Source organism: Geospiza fortis, unplaced genomic scaffold (assembly GCF_000277835.1).
Source record: "Geospiza fortis unplaced genomic scaffold, GeoFor_1.0 scaffold452, whole genome shotgun sequence".
Classification (NCBI taxonomy): Eukaryota; Metazoa; Chordata; class Aves; order Passeriformes; family Thraupidae; genus Geospiza; species Geospiza fortis.
In genome coordinates this window covers 1045081-1064822 of record NW_005054369.1, presented here as the reverse complement: position 1 = coordinate 1064822, position 19742 = coordinate 1045081, and the positions used below count along the sequence as shown (strand labels likewise).

Genomic DNA, 19742 nt, shown 5'->3' with positions numbered 1-19742 from the left:
ATAAATGCAGCAGCTGATGGAAATCAATGGGAGATTTGTATTTGTGGAGCCTGCAGGACCACGGATCAATAGCGCTCTTCCAGTCGCAGGGAGGAGGTCCAGAGCAGCCACGGGCTGCTGGAGGGACACGCTCTGGGCTTCACCCTGCCCACAGCTGCCTCCCAAAACCTGGGCAGCTGAGGGGAGCTACTGTGGGTGGGCCAGTTGCTGTTGTTTCACAAATATCCCTTGGCAGGTGCCGTGCCGGGCTCCTCACTCGTTCAGCTGCGGGAGGTTCCGGCTGTGCGGCTCGCCCGCCAGCGCCGAGGAGTTGATGGAGCTCCTCTTGAGGATCTTGTTTATGATGTCCTTCCACGTCTTCTTGTACTGGTGCCGCAGCAAAGAGTACACAAAAGGGTCTGAAACAGCTTTGCTGTAAGCTAAGCACTTGGAAATGATCCCCCAGTGGGAGTTGATGTGGACCACGGAGGATAATTCAACAAGTCTGGGGAAAGAGGGAGGGGGAAAGAGGGAACGTTAAAAATTACATAAACCCACCCCAAACCCACAAGTTATTGCTGGGCACTTGCAAGAAAACTAAAGAAAAGAAAGCCCGGCTCATGAAAATGTGTATGTTGTCCTCCTCTTATAAATTTTAAAGACTGCAAATGTAAGCTTGAGCCCTGTTTGCCAAAGTGCCATTGCTGGGTCTCATGGGCATCAAATTCTTCTACTATGAGCAACCTAAAAACCCAGCATCAGTCAGAACTCTTGGTTCTGGGTCCTCTCTAGAGCATCTGAGTCCCCTCACCAGGGCTACCCAGCTCTCTGGGCCAGTCCAGCTCCTAGAGAGAGTTGATGCCTTTGAACAGTTTGTCTGAGTTGTAGAAGCACACATGGAAAATTCATTGCTGAGAGGTGGCATGTCATACCTTGAATTAAAAAACTGGCCAGTACAAAGGGCAAGGATGCACATTTACAACAAATATAGCAAGACAAAAACTTTAAAATTGAAAATTGTTAGGGGAGGGAGGAGGGAGAAGGACTTAATATACTCCTCATACCTACACTAGCCCAGATAGCTCACTGTGTGCCGAGAGAGAGCATTTTTGACAGGGAAATATTGATAACTCCCCACGCCTTTGAGCAGCATCAAAGGGCAGCTCTGTTCAATATGCCTCTATAGCTGTTAGAAACTATTGATTTTCATAGAGGTCAAACAGCCACGTGTGCTGTTACAGAGCCCACGGGGCAGGTCAGGACTTTGCTGGACCTGTCTGCAGCAGCAGGTGATCTAAAATCTGCCTGGAAAATACCTTCCCCTGACAAAGCACCACCTCCAAGGAGCATTCTGGAGGGTGGTTCCTGCACCAACAATGACAATCAAGTTGGTACTTCAAGCAGTTTAGAGATGAGGATTATTTTCCCTCAGTCATTCCCATTCCATAACCTTTCACGACAACATTATTTAAAATAATGCTGAAGATGTCACAGTCCAGTCAATGTGAGGGACATTTCAGGTGACCAGGGAATGAGAATACTTGGGAATTGCTTGTGCCACTCCACTGGTGCTGCTTGGCTCAGCAGCTCTGAGGTCCCAAAGAACCCTCATCTGTCCCATTTCTCTCTCATCTCAAATAAACCAAAGTTCTTTCAACCTCTCCCTGTAATTCATGGTCGTTATCTTTCCCACAAAGATCAGAACTGAGACAAAATTTTCATCTGCTTGAGTTTCCAGGTGGTCTCATCTGGTGTACTCTCTCTTCTTTAATAAAATGCAACTTATGGCATCCACGTTAACATGTTCTAAAATGAGAATTGACAATTTTGAAATTAATCATCTACTGAGTCATATTTGCTTTGTAATCTACCATGATCCATCCTTGTTGTTCTCCACTTCATTTATTCAATGCCTACTTCACATTTTGAATTTCACCACGTTGAATCTCATTTGGATGATTTATTTTTACTGAGTGCTTTACAGATGTGAATTTGATTACGTTTAATTAAATTCAGTGGATGCCTTGAATAACCAAAATATGACAAATTTGCGTCTGAGGCTCTGTCAGTCAGTTCTATGAGACATTAACAATCTCCGTTTAAGGCACATCAAGCAGACACTTCAGGGTTGCAAGCCTAGACTTGCTAATTTTACCTTCATTGACTGATCAAATGAAAAGCCTACACTTTTATTAACAAGATCTTAAATATTTTCCTTGCATTCTGTAAGCTTCCTTGACATTTACACATTTTTCAATTCTCATGCATTATTTTTTATAGTAAATTACATTTGCTGTTATCAAGCAGCAAACATAGAAATGTAGCCAAACCCTGAGCTATGCATTTCATTTCATGTACAAACAATTAAATGTCAGCCTTTCAAGGCACATCACAGAATTTATTGCCTTTGAAAGGTTTTGTTTCTCATTTGTGAGGGAAATGATATGCAGAGCTTCCATTTTCATGAAACGTTTCAACCTAAAAGAAGACATTTTCAGTGAAGGTACATTAATATTTCAGTGCTACCTGTAAATTAAATTTTACAGTCTCAACTACATAATTCCCTGGCTTGCTTTCATAAGCCTCTCTTCTACTGTCTGGTCTTCAAACCCTTTTTATTTCAAAGCTTTAAGCTTCTTTTCTGTGATATTTTTTTCATATTTTAGAAACTTACAACTCTGTAGAGTGTGTCATTTCACATGGCTATCCAATTATTTTATTTCCCCTTCAGTAAACAAACAAGAATGCCATGTTGAAGAGTGTGACCTTGATGTCTACACACATAATGCACACTGGAAATCCTTTATTTACATGTGCAGTTAACCACTAACATAAAATATTTTACTGAACGTGTGCCCACCCAGCTGGGATGCTGAAGAACACAAATTGCAGAAGAATTCTGAGCTTCTGGTGTGCCCAAGCAGGATCTGCATATGCAGAGGGCAAACAACAGTTTAAAACCAGGGTTTGCTTACCCCCTATCCCCCAGAGATGATACAACAGAATTTTAATCATCTTCTGCCTGTTCCACCATCCTCAGTAACCTGAGGGCATGGGATTATGAACTTCTGCCTGCTATTACTTCAGGATTTTTAATTTAAGGCCAATTTCCTCACACATTGACAGCACTTATTAACTTACATGACCAAAGTTCTGTATTTCAGTATGAAATGCCTGGAGTTGGAAATGAATTTTAGAAACTTTTATGACTCATCTTCATTTTTCTTATGAAAAAGTTCCTTGGAGAAAAGACATTTGGAACAAGTGTATTTAATTGTATAGTGATGAATACAGCAAAGGAAGAAATGTGTACCAGCAGGTTATTTTACAAAACAAGAAGCAAGCCATGCCTAGAGATATACAGTGGGGGGATTACACCTGTGATGCTGGTAAAGTGGAAACATTGGGTCAAAGGCAATCAGATCCTGATACACTACTTAAGATCATCCACTGAACTAATTAGAAGAGTGTTTTCTTGATAAATGAAATGCCTAATCTGATTTTTACCTCAGTGTGATCTGAAAAGCTCAGGTTTGCCCAGAGAAGCATTTTTCTGTCTGGGTTCATGAGCACAACTCCTTCGCTCGTTCATGGAATATTTTTAGTGTGGAAACAGGAAGATGTTACAGTGAAACCTTGTGATTTGCTGCTGTCAGCCCCCAGTTCAGGCAGTACTTAAGAGCATGTTTAATTGAAATATATTGCTGATTAGGAGAGGATGGGCAAGGCACTCCCTGTCCTGTCTTCTGTCCATGGATTGAACTGTGATTGATCATGTCCCTCCTAAGAATGCAAAGCACTGGATGTGGTCCAGAAATTACACACGATTACACACTTGCTCACACAATTAAAATCCAATTCTCCCAATCCCCTTGGTGTCAGGGTGCTCAGCCCTGTGTGTGAGGCCCAGGGAAGGCAGGGATGAGTCTCCTGGGACACCCAACCCTGCAGGTGTCCAGCAAGGGCTCTCAGGGAGCTCAAGAGGGAATTCCCCTTAGCCTGCTGTGCAGTTGTGGGAATTGAAAAAACAGAAACTCCCACAGACACTGAAGGGTTTGATCTGCAGCCTTGGCAGGAAGCTTGGATTGATGTAAAAATACAATTCACAGATATTAAGCAGAAAAGTCATAAACTCCTATTTCTATAGTTGTAAGTAAGAATATGCCTGAAGTAAGTGAGGAACTGCACTGATAAGATGGTGAAGGGTTTCTAATGCAGGGGTGGGGTTGTATGGAATAAGCTGAGAGTTCAGAAGTGAGAACAGAAGCAGATGTGTGCCTGTGAGGCAGAAGCCCATTGGACAAAAGTATCCTCAGTGCAGCAGAAGTGAGTAAAGGTGATGGGTCAGAAAAGCAAAATAAACCCTGTGGCAACTGTCCATTGGGTTAGAAAGTTCTAGATTGCCTTGTAACAAAGAACTTGTGACTGCTCCTGAGCTATGGCAGAATGCTTGCTCCTCTGAAACCTCAGGCCTCTGAGACTGATGTTTGTCTGAGCAATGAATCGTTCTTAGCCTGAAAATTGTCCCATCCCTTCATTTCTAGCAGTGACAATGATCTGCAGTGATCCTTTTACATGTCAGAATTGGAAAGGCCAGGAATGTGGGAGGCTTCACCCCTCCTGACATGTCTGACCAGCTCCCACCCTACCCCAAAACATCCTCATGCACCCGGGACCTGCATTTGCCCTCTCCTCACCATCACCCTCTGTGGAGAAGCTGCTCCTCAGCAGGAGAACATTGAAGTGATCCTTGTACAGACTAAAGGGAGGAGGCTCAGGATTTTTCTACCCCCTCTTCTGTATTTTAAGGCTACTGGGACGCAAACTGGGATGCCATGGAGTGAAGAGGAGATGGGGAGGTGGTGCCTGAGTGCTGAGATGCCTTTGGAGGAGCACAGAAATACTCCTGACAGCTCTGGTTAGAGCACTTGGTGTCACTCAGAATAAGCTGCCAGCTATTCTGTGACTGGGAGGATTTTCAGGAATTCAGAGACCTAACATGAAATGAAAATTAGCCGTTTGCAAAAAGACAAATACTTTAACATCTTGCAGCTTGAGAATTAAGGCTAAATGTCCTTAATTACAAGTCCTTTCATACCATTTAAGTGCATGGCTTGCAGTGGTGTCTTGTGGCCACAAAGGGAAAATGAAGGTAATTCTAGTAAATTACCTAAATTTTCTAATTCTGGGAATTCAGGGTATAAGACTGAATTGGAAAAGCTCAAGGTAGGCCAAAAGTTCAATTATATTGATTCTTAATCCAGATTTTTTAATGATTTTTTTCAAGGTGGATCTGATTTGAATGAAATTAGCCCCACTAGTTTCTACTTAATAGTATTGGAATAGGAGATATATTAAATTTTTTTTCTTTCTCTGTTGTGCATAGCAGCATCTCAGTTTTTCCAAAATCTTATAATACGGAATGCAAGCTGTAAATTTCCTTTAACAGCTAGATAACTTTTTTTCTGGATGTACTCACTTTCTAACACTTTTTATTTCACAGGAGTAATTTAGTGTTTCCCACAGGAGCCATTTCCAAAGATAAGCTGGTGGATAGATATCTACCATAAATCACAAGAAGATTTTTCAGTTATGAGCTAGCACAGCTTTGATATTTGATATTTATGACTAATAAAACCTACCCAATCAGACAAAACTGTTGTTTGAGTCTGTGGACCATGTTCTCACCTCAGCTGAATCTTGTTGACCAAATTTTTACAGTCTGACCTGTTCAGGAGAGATTTTCCCTGGAGATCAACCCCTGGACTGGGAAGTCAGACAGAGCAGTAGGTGACAACAAAAAAATGTCCGTGATGCCTTGTTCAGGCTGCCCTAGAGCAGAGGCTGGCAGAGTTACAGAATAAAGCAGGGATTTATTCCAAGGATCTCCTCCATGGATCCACCTTGGGCAGCACAAGAGCCCAGCCAGGGCTGCACCCAAGATGAACCAAAATGGCCCCAAAATGCACGGCCGGGCACGGGGTCTGTCACTGGGATCAGTTCTGCTCCATTTGCACCTTGCAGTTCATTGTCCCATTCCAGCTTTAGCCCCTGCAGTCCCACCCTGCTTGTTTTTCTCTCTCCAGCCCACGGTGTTTGTGCTCTTGGGCTGAGATTTGGATCATTTGTCCTTGGTGCCCAGCTGGAGCAGGAATTGTTTTGTCTCCCTGCTCTGTGCACAGAGCTCACCATCCCCTCATGTGAAGCTCAGACCCACACACTAAAGGAGGACAGGATCTGACAAATAGAAAAGCTGAACCTGAGGCATCATCTGAAAAACCTTATGGTTTCCTAAATCCCTCCCGTGCAAGCAGCACATTGACTGGGCTGAGTGAGCAGAGTCTGACCCTCAGACTGCATCAGGACTGAGAGGACAAGCACTGGGACATTTTACATCGTTTGTTAGCTCAGTAAATGCAACCTCTGTTTCAGGAGTGGAAGCGGCGCATCAGATTTCCCCAGGAGACTGGAATCCTGCTCTGGCTCAGAGTGCCCCACTTCCCTGAGCCAGGAGTGCATCTCAGCAGCCTTTTCCAGGATGTAGGTTCACACTTACCTTGTGATTACATAAGGTGCAAAGCAAAGGATGAAGGTACCAATGAAGGTACTGATCTTTTTCGTGGCCCGCTGCCGCCGTCTCCTCTGCTCCTCGAGACAACGCTCTCGCACGCTGTGGGACATTCAGCACAAACACAACCAAATCAGCCACAAATAACACCAGGTAACAATTCCCAATTCCAATTCACCATGGAATGATGGAGAACAATCTGGTTTAGTTGTGCACTGCATTTAAATGGGACAAACCCAAGTATTAATGCATTGTCTGTTCGTCTTACCCTCCACAAAGTTCCTGACAAATACGTGGTTGTATATTTGTGTGCACACACCCCCATTATATCAACTGATCTATAGAAAAATTGGTGGATTTCATCCTTGAATTCAGTTTGCAGCTCCTTCTTGAGCTACTGTAAGGTGTATTTGCAGGCAAGGTGATACTCAGAGACTTGAAAAATATCCAGTTGGAATCCAAATTAAACACAGGATTTGATCTGAGACCTTGGAAAAGGCTTCCAGACTTAGGTGCTAGAAGCGAGACTGTGGATTTAGAGTTTAAAGCAGAGACACATCAAGTTAAAAAGATGAACGTTTAGAGTTTTAAGAGTTTAAGATACAGAAAAAATTAAAGTAGTTACAGGGGTGAACAAGAAGTTTAGAATGCAGCACTGTAGGTTTGTGTGCCACAGCAGGATTGTCTAAGAAAGCTTACACTGTAGCATGGGTCCTTAGGTGAAATATTTAAGGATTGGGTCAAAAACATAAATATCCTTGTTCGCAGTGTTTTACTGGTCAATAACTCCTTAAAAAGTCTTGCAACTTAGGGTCTTGGGACCTTCTGAACCATGCAGTAAAGATGTGAGCTGAACTCACCCTTCCTATGTAGAAGATAAGACAATAAACCCCATAATCAAAAGCAATTCAGAGGTCCTGTCTCTAACTCATTCAAAATTCCTTCCAAAATCCCCATGTATCCAGAGTGGGATAGACAACATGCTTCTTCCCTAGAAACAGCAATTCCACTGCCTTGGAGAGGAGAAACGTCCCAGCAAGATACCCAACAAAACAACAAAACCATAATGGGGAAAAGAGCACTCTGAACCTCCAGCCCAGCACAGGAGCTCTCACTGTGTCCCACTGAGCTGTGTGCCCATAAACATCCCATGAGATCTGCAGGGCTCAAGGCTCCATAAAGTTGGAATTGTTTCACAAATCCACAGTCCTGGGACATCCTCATTCCTCACCTCAGACCAGCCCTGTTTCTAAAAAAAAAGTTTAAATTAGTCACACCTTGGTTTCTTTCCTACTCTATGGTATTTTAGGATGGGAGCTTTTCCTTTGGATTTTCTGCTGGTGGTCCCAGCAGGCCACCAGAGAGCTCTGAATCCCCTCAAGGTGCCAGCAGGGCTGAGACCTTGCTTTGAGTGCAAAAACTCCCTGAAACCAGCACATTGGCTTGTGAAAACAGTGATCAATGTGAAAGCTCCTCCTCCTCCTCTGTCTGTCTGAGGGACTCCTGTGCTCCCCATGGTTTCCCAGTGATGTGGGTGAGCTCCTGTCTGCTCCAGGCAGGGGGATTGGGCGGCACTGGCACCTCCCACAGTGCCAGGACTGCCTGCACCTCAATAAATCCCTTTGGGAAGGGCACAGCAAAGCCAGACTGGCATCCTGAACCCCTCTCTGTGCCCATGGCAGAGCTGCTGACTCCTTGCACAGATCTCACAGTGACACAGTCACTTCTCAGGCTAACTGAATGGGCTGGCCCATGCCCTGCACTTATATATATAGATATTATTTTTTTTAAACCCAACTGTTTGGCGTTAGTCTTTCCATTTTTGTTGTAAATTTTTAATTGATGACTCACTCTCAGGCTCCACACTCTCTGAGGCTCATGGCCATACCCTTACATTATTTACTTCATCTGTAAATGTTTTATCAACACTCAAACACATGCCGTGTCCTGAGGATCTCAGTGTGTTTCAGTGATCTCTGTGGCAATGAGCTCCTTTGGTTCTTTTAAAGAAAAAGTGTTTATTTTGCTCCATTCTGAATTTGGTCTTACATTGTCAGGCCCAGAGACCTATCATGATGTGATGAAAGAAATACTGGAGGAAAAGTTTGTTCTTCTAACAAATTGTCTTTCTCTTAAAGAAAATGACCCACTTAAAGGTGTTACATGTTCTATATGTGAATTACTTGCAGCCAGAAATGACAGCTGAGAAGGGAAAAAAATTCCCCCTTTTCAAGGGAACCTGTGTGCTTTCAATTCTGCAAGAGCTGGGGAACTTGGAGTATTTTAATGTGCAGAAAAATTATCTCAGAGTTTCACGAGCTTTGTTTAAGACCTGTGTTCTTAAATTCAGAATATCCCAAGCCCATGGCAATACAGGAAAGTGTATTGCCAAAACAGGTTCAATTGAGGTGTTGTTAGGGAGGAGAGGGTGGTGTAATTTTTGTTTCTGTTTCCCCAGCCACATCTTTTCCTTTCTGGCACATGCAAGGCTGTCTCTCACTCCTGGAGCTCACCCATGTCCTGGTAGACTTAAACCCATTTCTTTTGTTCAGCCCTTCCAGATGTATCCAATAAATACCACATCACAGAGGAAGGTATTTTATCTCACTCCTTCATGTAGACCATGCACACAGATGGATATTTTGTTTTTGCACACACTCTCATCACTAAGATAAGGCACGTGTGAGTTCTAGCAGTGACATCAGTAATAGAACAGGATTATTGGCTAAGCTTTCAGTTAAAGATTTTAATATCCTGGGAAATCTGAGCTATATCTCTGTGAAGGTTTGGTATTTTAAGCAAAGTTTATGGGATATTGGACCTTAAAATGTGTAGAACTGGATACACCAAAAAGATAGTACAGATAATTTTAATTAAGAAATACATGGGTTGAGCACTTAAGTGAAGTTTTGCCCAAATCTCCCACAATACCCAAGATATGTTGGTCTTAAGAACAAAGAAAAAGCAGGATCCACTTAAAAAAACCTCAACTAACTTGAAATGCCACATGCCCTAGACATTCACACATATTTGCAGGGTATTTGGAGGTTTCCCTTGTGCTCGTCCTGAATGATCTTCAGGAGATCACCGGTGTCTTCCTAAGTCACAGGTAATAAAGCCATCTGTCACAATCCTGTCACCAGACCCCCCTGTGGCTGGATTCTGAGTCATGGGAAGCAGAAAATTGTCTGTACACATTCCCCAGCGCTGAAACCGGACCCTGCCATGAGCCAGAGGAGTCAGAGTAGCCTAAAGTGGGATTGCAAACTTTTATTCTCTCATTTGGGCTCTCCCAGCACCCACAGCTGTGCTGCCAGGTACTAAGGGCATCCTGAAATTGCCTGTTACACAAGGCAAATGATGCCTTTAGTTATCAGAGGTTTCTGAGCATCTCTGACTCTGCCAGCAGAGCTGCAGCCCCCGTGCAGCTCTGGCAGGAGGGGTGGTGACCTGAGGTCTGCCCCTTTCAGCACAGGAGCTGTCGCTGGTTAGAGCAGCCCCTCCAGGGGTCAAATCAGCCACCAGCTCTGCAGGGCAGGAAAGAAACTAAAACTCCTTCCTTAGAGAGAGGCACCAGAATAACCAGGTGCCAGAGGCACAGGCAGTGGTGCAGGTTACCCACAGCAAAGTGCCTGCACAGCTCTGGCTCCCCTGAAGAGAGGAAGCACCATCCCCACAGCCCCACTGCCTCCACCCCGCAGCGAGAGGATCACAAAATGCACAAACACCCTCAAATCGACCTCAACCAGGAAAAAATGCAGGGGAGGAGAAGCAACACTGAGATTTTTGCCCTTTTACTAAACTTTGCTGGGCAGTCCAGGCATACTTTTAGCATTAGGCAAAACGAGTGGGGTTTCAAACAGCCCTGGTGGGTTTGTGGCACTTCCCTGGGAGTAAGCACCACATCTCCTCATGCTGCAGGAGCTGAGGCAGTTGAGGCACAGTTCATCAAGCAGACAGCATGAAGGGCAGGAGGGTGTTTTTTTCCTCAGTGTGATTGGTGAATAAGGGAAGATTTATCCCTGTATTTCTCAAGAGCGGCAGCAAGACTTGCCCAAAGTTCTGCTCTGCATTCTTGGTCAAGAGACAGCTCAAACAGCTTAGCAGGAGGATTCTGAGCAAATGTTTCTGTTCCTCTAAAATGTGCTGCCCTGCCCTGATCCTTCCAGACCTATTTGTCTTAGCCTCAGGCATCCCCAAAGCATGACCTGTGTTTGAGGACAGCCACATGTGCTCCGAGCCCTGCAGCTGTGCTCTGGCTGCTGCAGATGGAGAGGCTGGTGGAGCAAAGGGGAGCAGGGATGCTCAGATGGGATGTGTGGCGTGGGACTGCCCTCTCTCTCTGCTCTCTGCTCTCCTCTCTTCCAGGTACATTTCCTCCCTGTATCACACATCAATCCTGCATCCCTTCCAGACCTATACATCGATTATTCAGGCAAGATTTATGGCTTGTGCATAATCCCTGGTGTGACTTCTGCACACACTCCTCTCCCTGTTTGGTTCTTGCCTTCCAGCCCACACTCCTGCCAGTCCCTGGGGACTTTTCTCCTCTTGTCTCGAGGCACAAGGGACTTGCCTAAAATCTCCCATTTGAAAGGAGCTTTATACATCCCTTGTTTGTCACATTAACGCTGCCACTGGTTTCTCTCTCACTTAAGGTTTAAGTACAGGCATTCGAGCACATGAATTTTGCAGATGTAATTCCCTTAAGGATCCTGCTTTCAGGAATGATAAAGTTACAGGGAGCACAGCAATGGGGAAACTGCTGGGAAAAGGAGCAGCAGGCAGCGCTCAGCTTCCCTTCCAAACTCTGAGGGACATGTGCAGCCTCCTCCCTCTCAGGGATCCAGCAACCCTTTTGGGGCTCACAGTGCCCAAAATATGCAAAGCTATCGACCACTAAATCCACCTTCAGACACAAAGGGCAGTGATCTGATCACTGTCTCAAAGGGAAGTGCATGCTTGGCCAAAGCTGCCTGTTCATTAGCTCTCCCTCCCAAAACAAGTCCTTATGCCTAACAAAAAATGAGTTCAGCAATCAGAGAATTGTGAAAAGAACCATGCAGAACAGAAACAGGCTGAGAGGATGTTTGTTTCCTCTCCCTCCCCATCCCTGCTGTGAGACACAACACTGAGCCCCCTCCTCACTTCTCCTGCCAGGAACATCTGCTGACCTCAGGGGAAGCTTACCTGGGATGGATGTCCACAAGCAGCACCAGGGTCTGCATAGTGATCACGTCGATGCGCTTGCAGTGGAACCGTGCCACCTTCAGCACTTTGAGATAGGTGAAACACAGCACTACCAGGGAGAGGAGGAAGCTGAGGGCGTGAAAGACCCCAGTGAAAATCACAAACTGTGTCCTATCCTCCGGTCTCTTGTTGTAGAGCGTGCAGGAGGCGTAGAGGTGATGGAAACCCAGCCAGGAGAGAGAAGCTGCCACTATGGGGAAGGATGCTGAGTGCAACCACGTGTAGCTGAGAATGAGAGCGGCGTCCCGGTACCTCATCTTGGAGTGGTAGCTTAGAGGGAAGACCACAGCAATCCACCTGTCAATGCTCAACGCTGCCATGCTCAGCATGGAGTTGGTGGTGAGGAAAGTCTCCAGGAAGCCCACAGCGTGGCAGACCTGATCTCCTGCCGGCTGACTTTTGTAAATGATCCCAGCCAGGGTCAGGGGCATGCTGGAGACGGCCATCAACAGGTTGCAGAAGGTGAGGTTGAGGATGAACAATCCCGGCACCTGCTTGCGGATGTCGGCGCTGTACAGGAAGCACATCAGCACCAGCACGTTGGCCAGCAGGGCCACGAGCATCAGCAGCACCACCAGGAAAGCCAGGAGCAGCTCCCAGATGCTCATGGTGCATCCAGTCACGGCAGGGACATCTCCAGAACTGCGCCGCGCCGGCACTGGGGGACCATGGCGCGAGGTGCCCCCGCCTCGCCCTCCTCCCCAGCTCGCTCCCTCCCGTGCATGCCCTCCGTGGTTTTAGAGGAGCTGCAGCTTTCTCCTCCAACCTCCCCCTCCTCGCTGCTCCTTTCCACGTCAACGCTTCCCGAGACGTGCACAAAGGCACCGGGAATGCCCATCAAACTGTGAGGAGGGCTTAGAAAATATCAGCAGGGCTGAACCACTGTCTGCCGTCGGTCCATTCGGAGGAGAGCGCGTTATTCTGAGAAGCTGCTCTCCTGAGATCCCCAATTGTCAGCCCCAAGCTTGCAAGCAATGCACCGAGTGGATTGTGCTCTCTTTCTGCCTTGCTTTCTGCCTCTCTCTCCCTCTGTGTCTTTCCTCCCCTCCCCTCTCCTCCAGCCCTCGCTCCCTTCCAGGCTGAATGTAACCTGCTTTTTATGATCACAGATAAAAACCCCATTAATGGATTAAAGCGTGCACAGTGCTGGTGATTCGCAAACGTGATTATGTCATCCCTGCTCCACAACCCCTCCCCTTCTACCTGCCACCGTGACTAGACTTTCCCCAAGAGAAATCCCATGTTTTCATTTAATTGATTTAGCCATTAATTTGCAAACGAGCCTTGTAACCGAATTCCTGCACTCCGGAGTGTTCCCCACATTTCTGTGCATCACTTGCAGTGCTGCCGCTTGCTCTCAGCCAGGGCACGGGCTTTCTTTTCTCTTCCTTAGCTCTGCTTAAAGAGATGGGGGAAAATGGATATATTCTGCTACTTCTCTGGAGCTGTCATTAGGCTACGGGAGTGGTTTTACCGCTCGGGTTCAGCACTCTGCAGTTTGCTGTCTCCAAATACCACGTGGAGGAGGAAACTGATGCTTCCCTTCCTTTAAAAGCAGGGAAATCAAAGCCCAGATGCCAGAGCCACATGCCCACGGTCACAGAGCAGGTGAGGGGCAGAGGCAGCATGGTGCTGCAGGTACCTTTATTCCCCCAGCCTTTCTCCTCTCCAGGACTTTCTCCTTCCTCCTAATCAAAGCCTCCCTCCCCGTGAGGGTGAGCACCCTGTAAGATCCAAACTAAAAAGCAGCTTGGCAAAGGCAATAGGAACGAGTCTGACTTGCACATAATTAGGTGTCAAAATTAAGTTTGTTTTAAAGGACGGAGCGGGAGCTGATTTCTCATTGCTTTTCCTGTCTCTTTAAATCAGTTTTAACCGGGGAGGCTGAGAGTTTGTGAGCAATCAGGACAGCTTTCTGATCGAGGCAGCCAGGCTTTAATCCCTGCACAATAAGAAGGCAAAAGATACCCTGCAGCACAGTTATTGGGGCTTAGCAAGTGCCTCTGCACGTGTGGGATAGCTCGGTGCTTGGGCAGTTTTCCCTCCAGAGCTGAGCATCTCCACGAGCAGCAGCTGCTCGCTGCAGCTCAGGAGCAGAGCTGGCACCCTGCTCGCTGCCAGAGCTTGGCATGGTGGAGAAAAAGCCTCTTTCACTGCAGTTTTGGTGTGTTTTGTTTTCAAAAGCCAGGCTTTGAAAGGAGCGGCTCGGGGTCTGTCCCTCAGCCCTGAGAGCTCACTGTTTCCAGAACACGACTCCTGATGCTGAGGGGATGAGGAGACACCAACAGCGTTTGTCTCCTTTCCAAAGTCAGTGAAGTGGTGGAGTGACCATCCCTGGGAGTGCTCAAAAAACCTGTGGATGTGGCATTTGAGGATGTAGATTAGTGGTGAACCTGGTGGAGGTGCTGGGTTGATGGCTGGACTTGATGATCTAAGAGGGATTTTCCAACCTTAGTGATCCTATGAGAAAAGCCTAAAGGTGACCCCTTCTTTAAAAATGAGGGGTTGTTACTCTCTTAGAAGAGGAGGACTGAGGAAATGAGGGAGAAGATGAAGGTTTTGCTGTTGCTTCACAGCACCAGAACCTCAGCAAGTTTCCTCCTTGGGTAGGAAGCAGCAGCCCTGCTGAGAGGGGTCCCCTGGCATCCACAGCCCGGGCAGGGTGTCCAAGGGACACTCAGGGACACTCAGGGACAGCTTAAAGCCTTCAAGCTCAGCAGGCAGAGGCAGCTGCAGGACCACAGGAAAGTGCTGTGACCTGGGAGTCACTGTGAAGAAAAATGTGGGAAAACTTGCTAGGAAGAACCGGGGGGAAAAATGGGAAATTCTGGTGATGCATTTATGAGAGGCAGGAACTCTGTGACAGGGTAAAGGGGAAACTCACCCAGTTGGCATCAAACGGATTCCTGGCTCTTTTTTCCACACTCAGCCTCCTCCTGGGCTCAAATGAAGCCTGCAAGACCCCGCAGCTGCACAAGGACTGGGAAATTCAGGTTTTTCCCTGCTTCCAATGCATGAGGCCCTGGGTTTATCAGGGTGGTTTCCTGACACAGCATGCTGTTATCCCTTCAGTGAGCTGTGCTGCCTCCAGGATTGAAAAGCTCTGCTCCTGAGTAATTCCCTGCTGTGACAGGGGGCTGGCATCAGTGTGAACCTGGGTGAACAGTGGGGGAGGAAATTCATGCCCGGAGAAAAAGGATTAGGGATGACAGTGGGGGAAAGGAGGATTCTCCCTAAGATATGGATGTGAAATAATGGGAGGCAGAATGAGAGAGTTCAGTGAAGCTGTGATGGAATATGAAAAGTCAGATTTGGGATAAAATCTACAACCAAGGGGAGAACCTTTGTGGATATCAGGAGGAAGCTGAAGCTTTTTCTCAGTGAGTAATTTGAATGTCAGTGTGTATTTTGTATTCTGAAGGCCCAAGTGATTTACATAACTAATTCCCCTGTTGCTGATCCCTGTAAGAGGGGGTTTGCTGAACACTTCAGGGTTTATTTATTTTGTGTACCTAAGGGAGCACGATGGACCCATGAAATGGCTTCATTTTATACAAATAAGGAGGAAAGAATCTGCTGGGCATGTGTTGAGGGTTAACCCCAGCTGGCAACTGAGCACTGCTCAGGCACTCCCCTTTCCCCAGGGGATGGAATCCTGGGGTGGAATCCTGGGATAGAGCTGTGGGATAGAATCACAGAGTCATTTGGGCTAGAACAGAGTCTAACACCAGAGTCTAAGACCTTAGACCAAAGTCTAAGGCCTTGGACCAGAGTCCAAGGAAGAAAAGGAAGCTCTTTAGGCTCTTTACTTGTGTGGGTAAACTTTAGTCTCTCCTATGCAAAGCCTTGGCAGGGCTGCTTGATGGAAACAGGAACCACAAGTCTGTGTCTCTTTGGGGCATCAGAGGTGACCTTTATACCTCCCCTGTCACCTTCCCTGACCAAAAATTCATTTACTTCAGTCCCTACTCTCCCCAGCCCCAGATAATGAGCATCACCCAGTGGATTCTTGCCTGGCTCCCTGTGGTGCTGATCTCAGGGGTCCCTGGGTGAGAGAAGAGATGAGAACGTTGACTCCATGTTTCAGAAGGCTGATTTATTATTTTATGATATATATTATATTAAAAGAAAATGATATATTAAAACGATATTAAAATAATAGAAGAAAGGATTTCATCAGAAGGCTAGCAAGGAAAAAAGTGGAATGATAACAAAAGCTTGTGACTCTCAGAGAGTCCGAGACAGCCGGACTGTGATTGGCCATTAATTAGAAACAACCCCATGAGACCAATCAAAGATGCACCTGTTGCATTCCACAGCAGCAGATAATTATTGTTTTTCTTTTCCTCTGAGGCCTCTCAGCTTTTCAGGAGAAAAATCCTGGCAAAGGGATTTTTCAGAAAATATCATGGCTACATCTCCCTCCTGTCCAGCAGGTTCTGTGTGTGGCACACTGGGGCTAACTGGGAGTTCCTGGCCAGCCAGGTGGCTCCTCACGGGGCACCACTCTGGGGATGTGGGCAGAGAAACCCTTCTGTGCTTCACCTCAGAGCCCTGGAGCTGAGAGTGCCAGGACAGCTCCCCAGCTGCTGCCCAGAGCCCTCCTGCTGGATTATCAGCGCTCGGGCTGTCGCCGAGGCTTTGCTTCATGGAATTAAAGAAACATCAGGCATGTGGCTGGTGCTCCTGGCACTTCTGCCTGCTGGCTGGCTTTTTAAGGACTCCCAGGGCAGCTAAGGAAATCAAATCAAGCCAGGAGGAGCAGAAAGGCATGGGAAGCTTTGAGTCAGGGTGGGTTGTGGGTGGATATGTGTGTGTAGGTGGATGGCAGAACTTTCTCCTTCCTGAGCTCCTTTGGAGCCAGGTGAGAGCTTCCTTCCTTCCTGGGGACCAATTAGGGGGTGAGCGAGCTCAGTGACTTGGTCCCTCTGTGTTATTCTGGCAAATGCAGGATGTTAAATGACACATTCCAGCAGGGCCTCTGCTTCACAATTCATATTTTAGAATCACTCCCCATCAGCACCATCAGTGATGCAGATATTGAGTCACACTTCATCTTCATATGGAGCTCTGTAAGAACAGCATTCTCTTAAAGGAGAGAGTGCGTGGTGTACCTGCTTTATTTGGTTTACCTCAAAGACAAAAAGGGGGGCTGAAAATAGAGCTTGGGCTTTAGATTTTAATTGCACTGCCATTTCTCACCCCGGGAAATATTTATTAACAAAAAATAATTAGCTACATTTTAATGCTTTTAAAGATATAAGAGAATTCTAGGTTGGTTTTCTGATTTTTTTTTTGTTCTCAACCTATTTTTACTCCTCGCCTCTTGCTTAATGCTAATGAATAAAAGAGTAACTAATGGGAAAATTAGCATCTTTGAGGGATCTTGAAAAACTCCAATTAAACAAACAAAATCCCATCTTATTTAAATGGGATTCAATTAGTATATCCATAATATCACAGCCTGTAGAGTTATTCAGCACACACCAACACCCTTTCTGTTTCAAACTTTTCTGGAAAGAATGATTTCCAGCCTCCAGGAACTGCTGAAATAATATCTTAGAAATATAATAATAAAAATATTATAATTCTAAATAGAATCTTGGAGTGGTTTGGGTTGGAAGGGAGCTGAAAGCTCATCCAGGTCCACCCCTGCCGGGAGCAGGGACACCTTCCACTATGCCAGGCTGCTCCAAGCCCTGTCCAACCTGGCCTTGGGCACTTCCAGGGATCCAGGGGCAGCCACAGCCTCTCTGGGCACCCTGTGCCAGTTTCCCATTTCCCTTTCTCTCTAGGATGCTTTTTGCAGCAGCTGAAAGAGAATTGTCTTTGCAATCAGAGCTGCCTTGTGAACTGATGCAGCAGCCTGAGCTTTGCTTTGCCTTGGGAAGTTTGTTCCTGTTCAGGGGACCTGGAAAGGGCTTGAAGAGATTTAGGGACCTGTATCCAAGTGGGAAAGTGATGGAACTGGAAGGTTTTTATTCAGGGAAAGGAATTAACCTCGGGGTGACCCCTCATAATGTCACCTATGATGTGCTGTGACTCTGGGATTTAAACTGTCCTGGGCAAAGCACTGGATATTTGAAATGCAGAGGAAGAAGGAAGACAGTTGCTGATTTAAAGACCCCAAATATTCTTGGCTGTCTGAAGACAGGTAAAGCAAATTAGTTCCCAATATTTTAGGAGTAAAGGCAGGACTGGATTTGCTAGATGTTACATTTTATACTGGTCCTGTGTGTGATATAAGTGATATAAGTGACACCTGTCAAATCTACACTGCTCTAGATAGAACTTGTTCACTTTACCCTGTACTCCTTCAAAATGTCAGAGCAGAAATCACTTTTGTCACACTTGCTCTTTTTAGATGTGTGGTATTTCAATTTCCTCTTGTTTTAAACTGGGCTGGCTCCTTCTCACTCAGCAAAGATGAAAATAGAGGCTTGAACAGAAGGCTTTCAAAATGAAACGTAGATGTCAGTGCCTGCTTCTATATAAAAAGTCATGCATGAGCATGCACCCTTGTAAACTTCCATTTAGCAATTAGCTAAGTATTTTATTTCTCATTATTTCCTCTACTATAGCAATTTATTGTGGATCTTCTTATCTATCCATTCTTTGCATGACATGTCCATTATTAATCTTGTTATCTTGTGATTGCAATATTTGATTTTTGCTGGTTTGGGGTTTGATTTGTTCAGGTTGTTTTTTTTTTTTTAACTGAACAGAATAGCATTTCTGCTCTTTCTACTAAGTTCTGTAGGGGAGGAGGTTATGATACATATGGGGATGATCTAACCAAATATGTCTGGTTTATTAACGAAGGATATTTGGATCTTTGCCACAGGATGAGCAGAAGAGTTTGGGTTCAAAAATACATTTAATTTCCATGAGCATATGTATTTTTTTTTTTTTTTTGCAGAGCTTGGTTTTGCTTTGCCTCCCTTACTCTGCTGGGATTTTGGACTTCAGGGCTCAACTCCTTCTGTGTCACCTGCAAATTCTGCACAACTAATTTAAATATACTGGAAAGCTTATTAACATTATTCCCTCTCAGGGAAGGAGACATGAAGTTCATTCTCTCAGAGACTAAAAGACTCATTGCAAAGCAGTCTATTAAGGGCTTAAGTTATGTCCCTGTAACAGCTCTTTTGGCGTTGTGATTCCCTTGGATCTGTGATATATTGACAAGGTTTTATAAGGCTTTTTTCACTGGCAGCTTTTCTACAAGTCCAGTAGGTTTAAGGACTTTGAAATTCTGATTTTAATTATTGATTTAACTGGCTTACTGTGGTAATGAAGAAATTATGCAATCCCTTCAATAAACTCAGCAGCCTTTTAAAAATACATAAGTTATTTCCAGGCCGTAGTATGGGAAGCACTATTAATGAGGTGTGGCCTGCCCTTGCCATCAGTTTGGCTTTTTCATTTTGAAATGTTGTTAGTGTAAAAGGGTTTTGGTTAGAACCTGTAAATCTCAGTCAATATTTCACAAGCAAAATAGAATCACAGAATGATTTGGGCATCAGTTTGGCTTTTTCATTTTGAAATGTTGTTAGTGTAAAAGGGTTTTGGTTAGAACCTGTAAATCTCAGTCAATATTTCACAAGCAAAATAGAATCACAGAATGATTTGGGCTGCAAAGGACTTTAAAGATCATCTCATCCCACCCCCTGCCATGGGCAGGGACATCTTCCACCATGCCAGGATGCTCCAAGCTCCATCCAGCCTGGCCTTGGGCACTGCCAGGGATGCAGGGGCAGCCACAGCTTCTGTGAGTAAATGGAGGGGAAAAGGAGGCGAATACTCACCACACTTGGTTTCTATATTAATATTGTATTGTATTTATATTATATTATATTATATTATATTATATTATATTATATTATATTATATTATATTATATTATATTATATTATATTATATTATATTATATTATATTATATTA

The 19742-nt window shown here is 45.3% G+C and overlaps 1 protein-coding gene across 1 annotated transcript; it reads right to left on the bottom strand.

Annotated features, from left to right (window-relative positions):
* Positions 1-252: 252 nt before the first annotated feature.
* Positions 253-12405, bottom strand: GPR26 (G protein-coupled receptor 26). The gene is made up of 3 exons (XM_005424504.1): positions 11738-12405; positions 6536-6649; positions 253-484 (listed from the first exon to the last, which is right to left on the bottom strand). Exons 1-3 carry the CDS (start codon positions 12403-12405, stop codon positions 253-255), a joined length of 1014 nt encoding a protein of 337 aa, XP_005424561.1.
* Positions 12406-19742: the final 7337 nt, after the last annotated feature.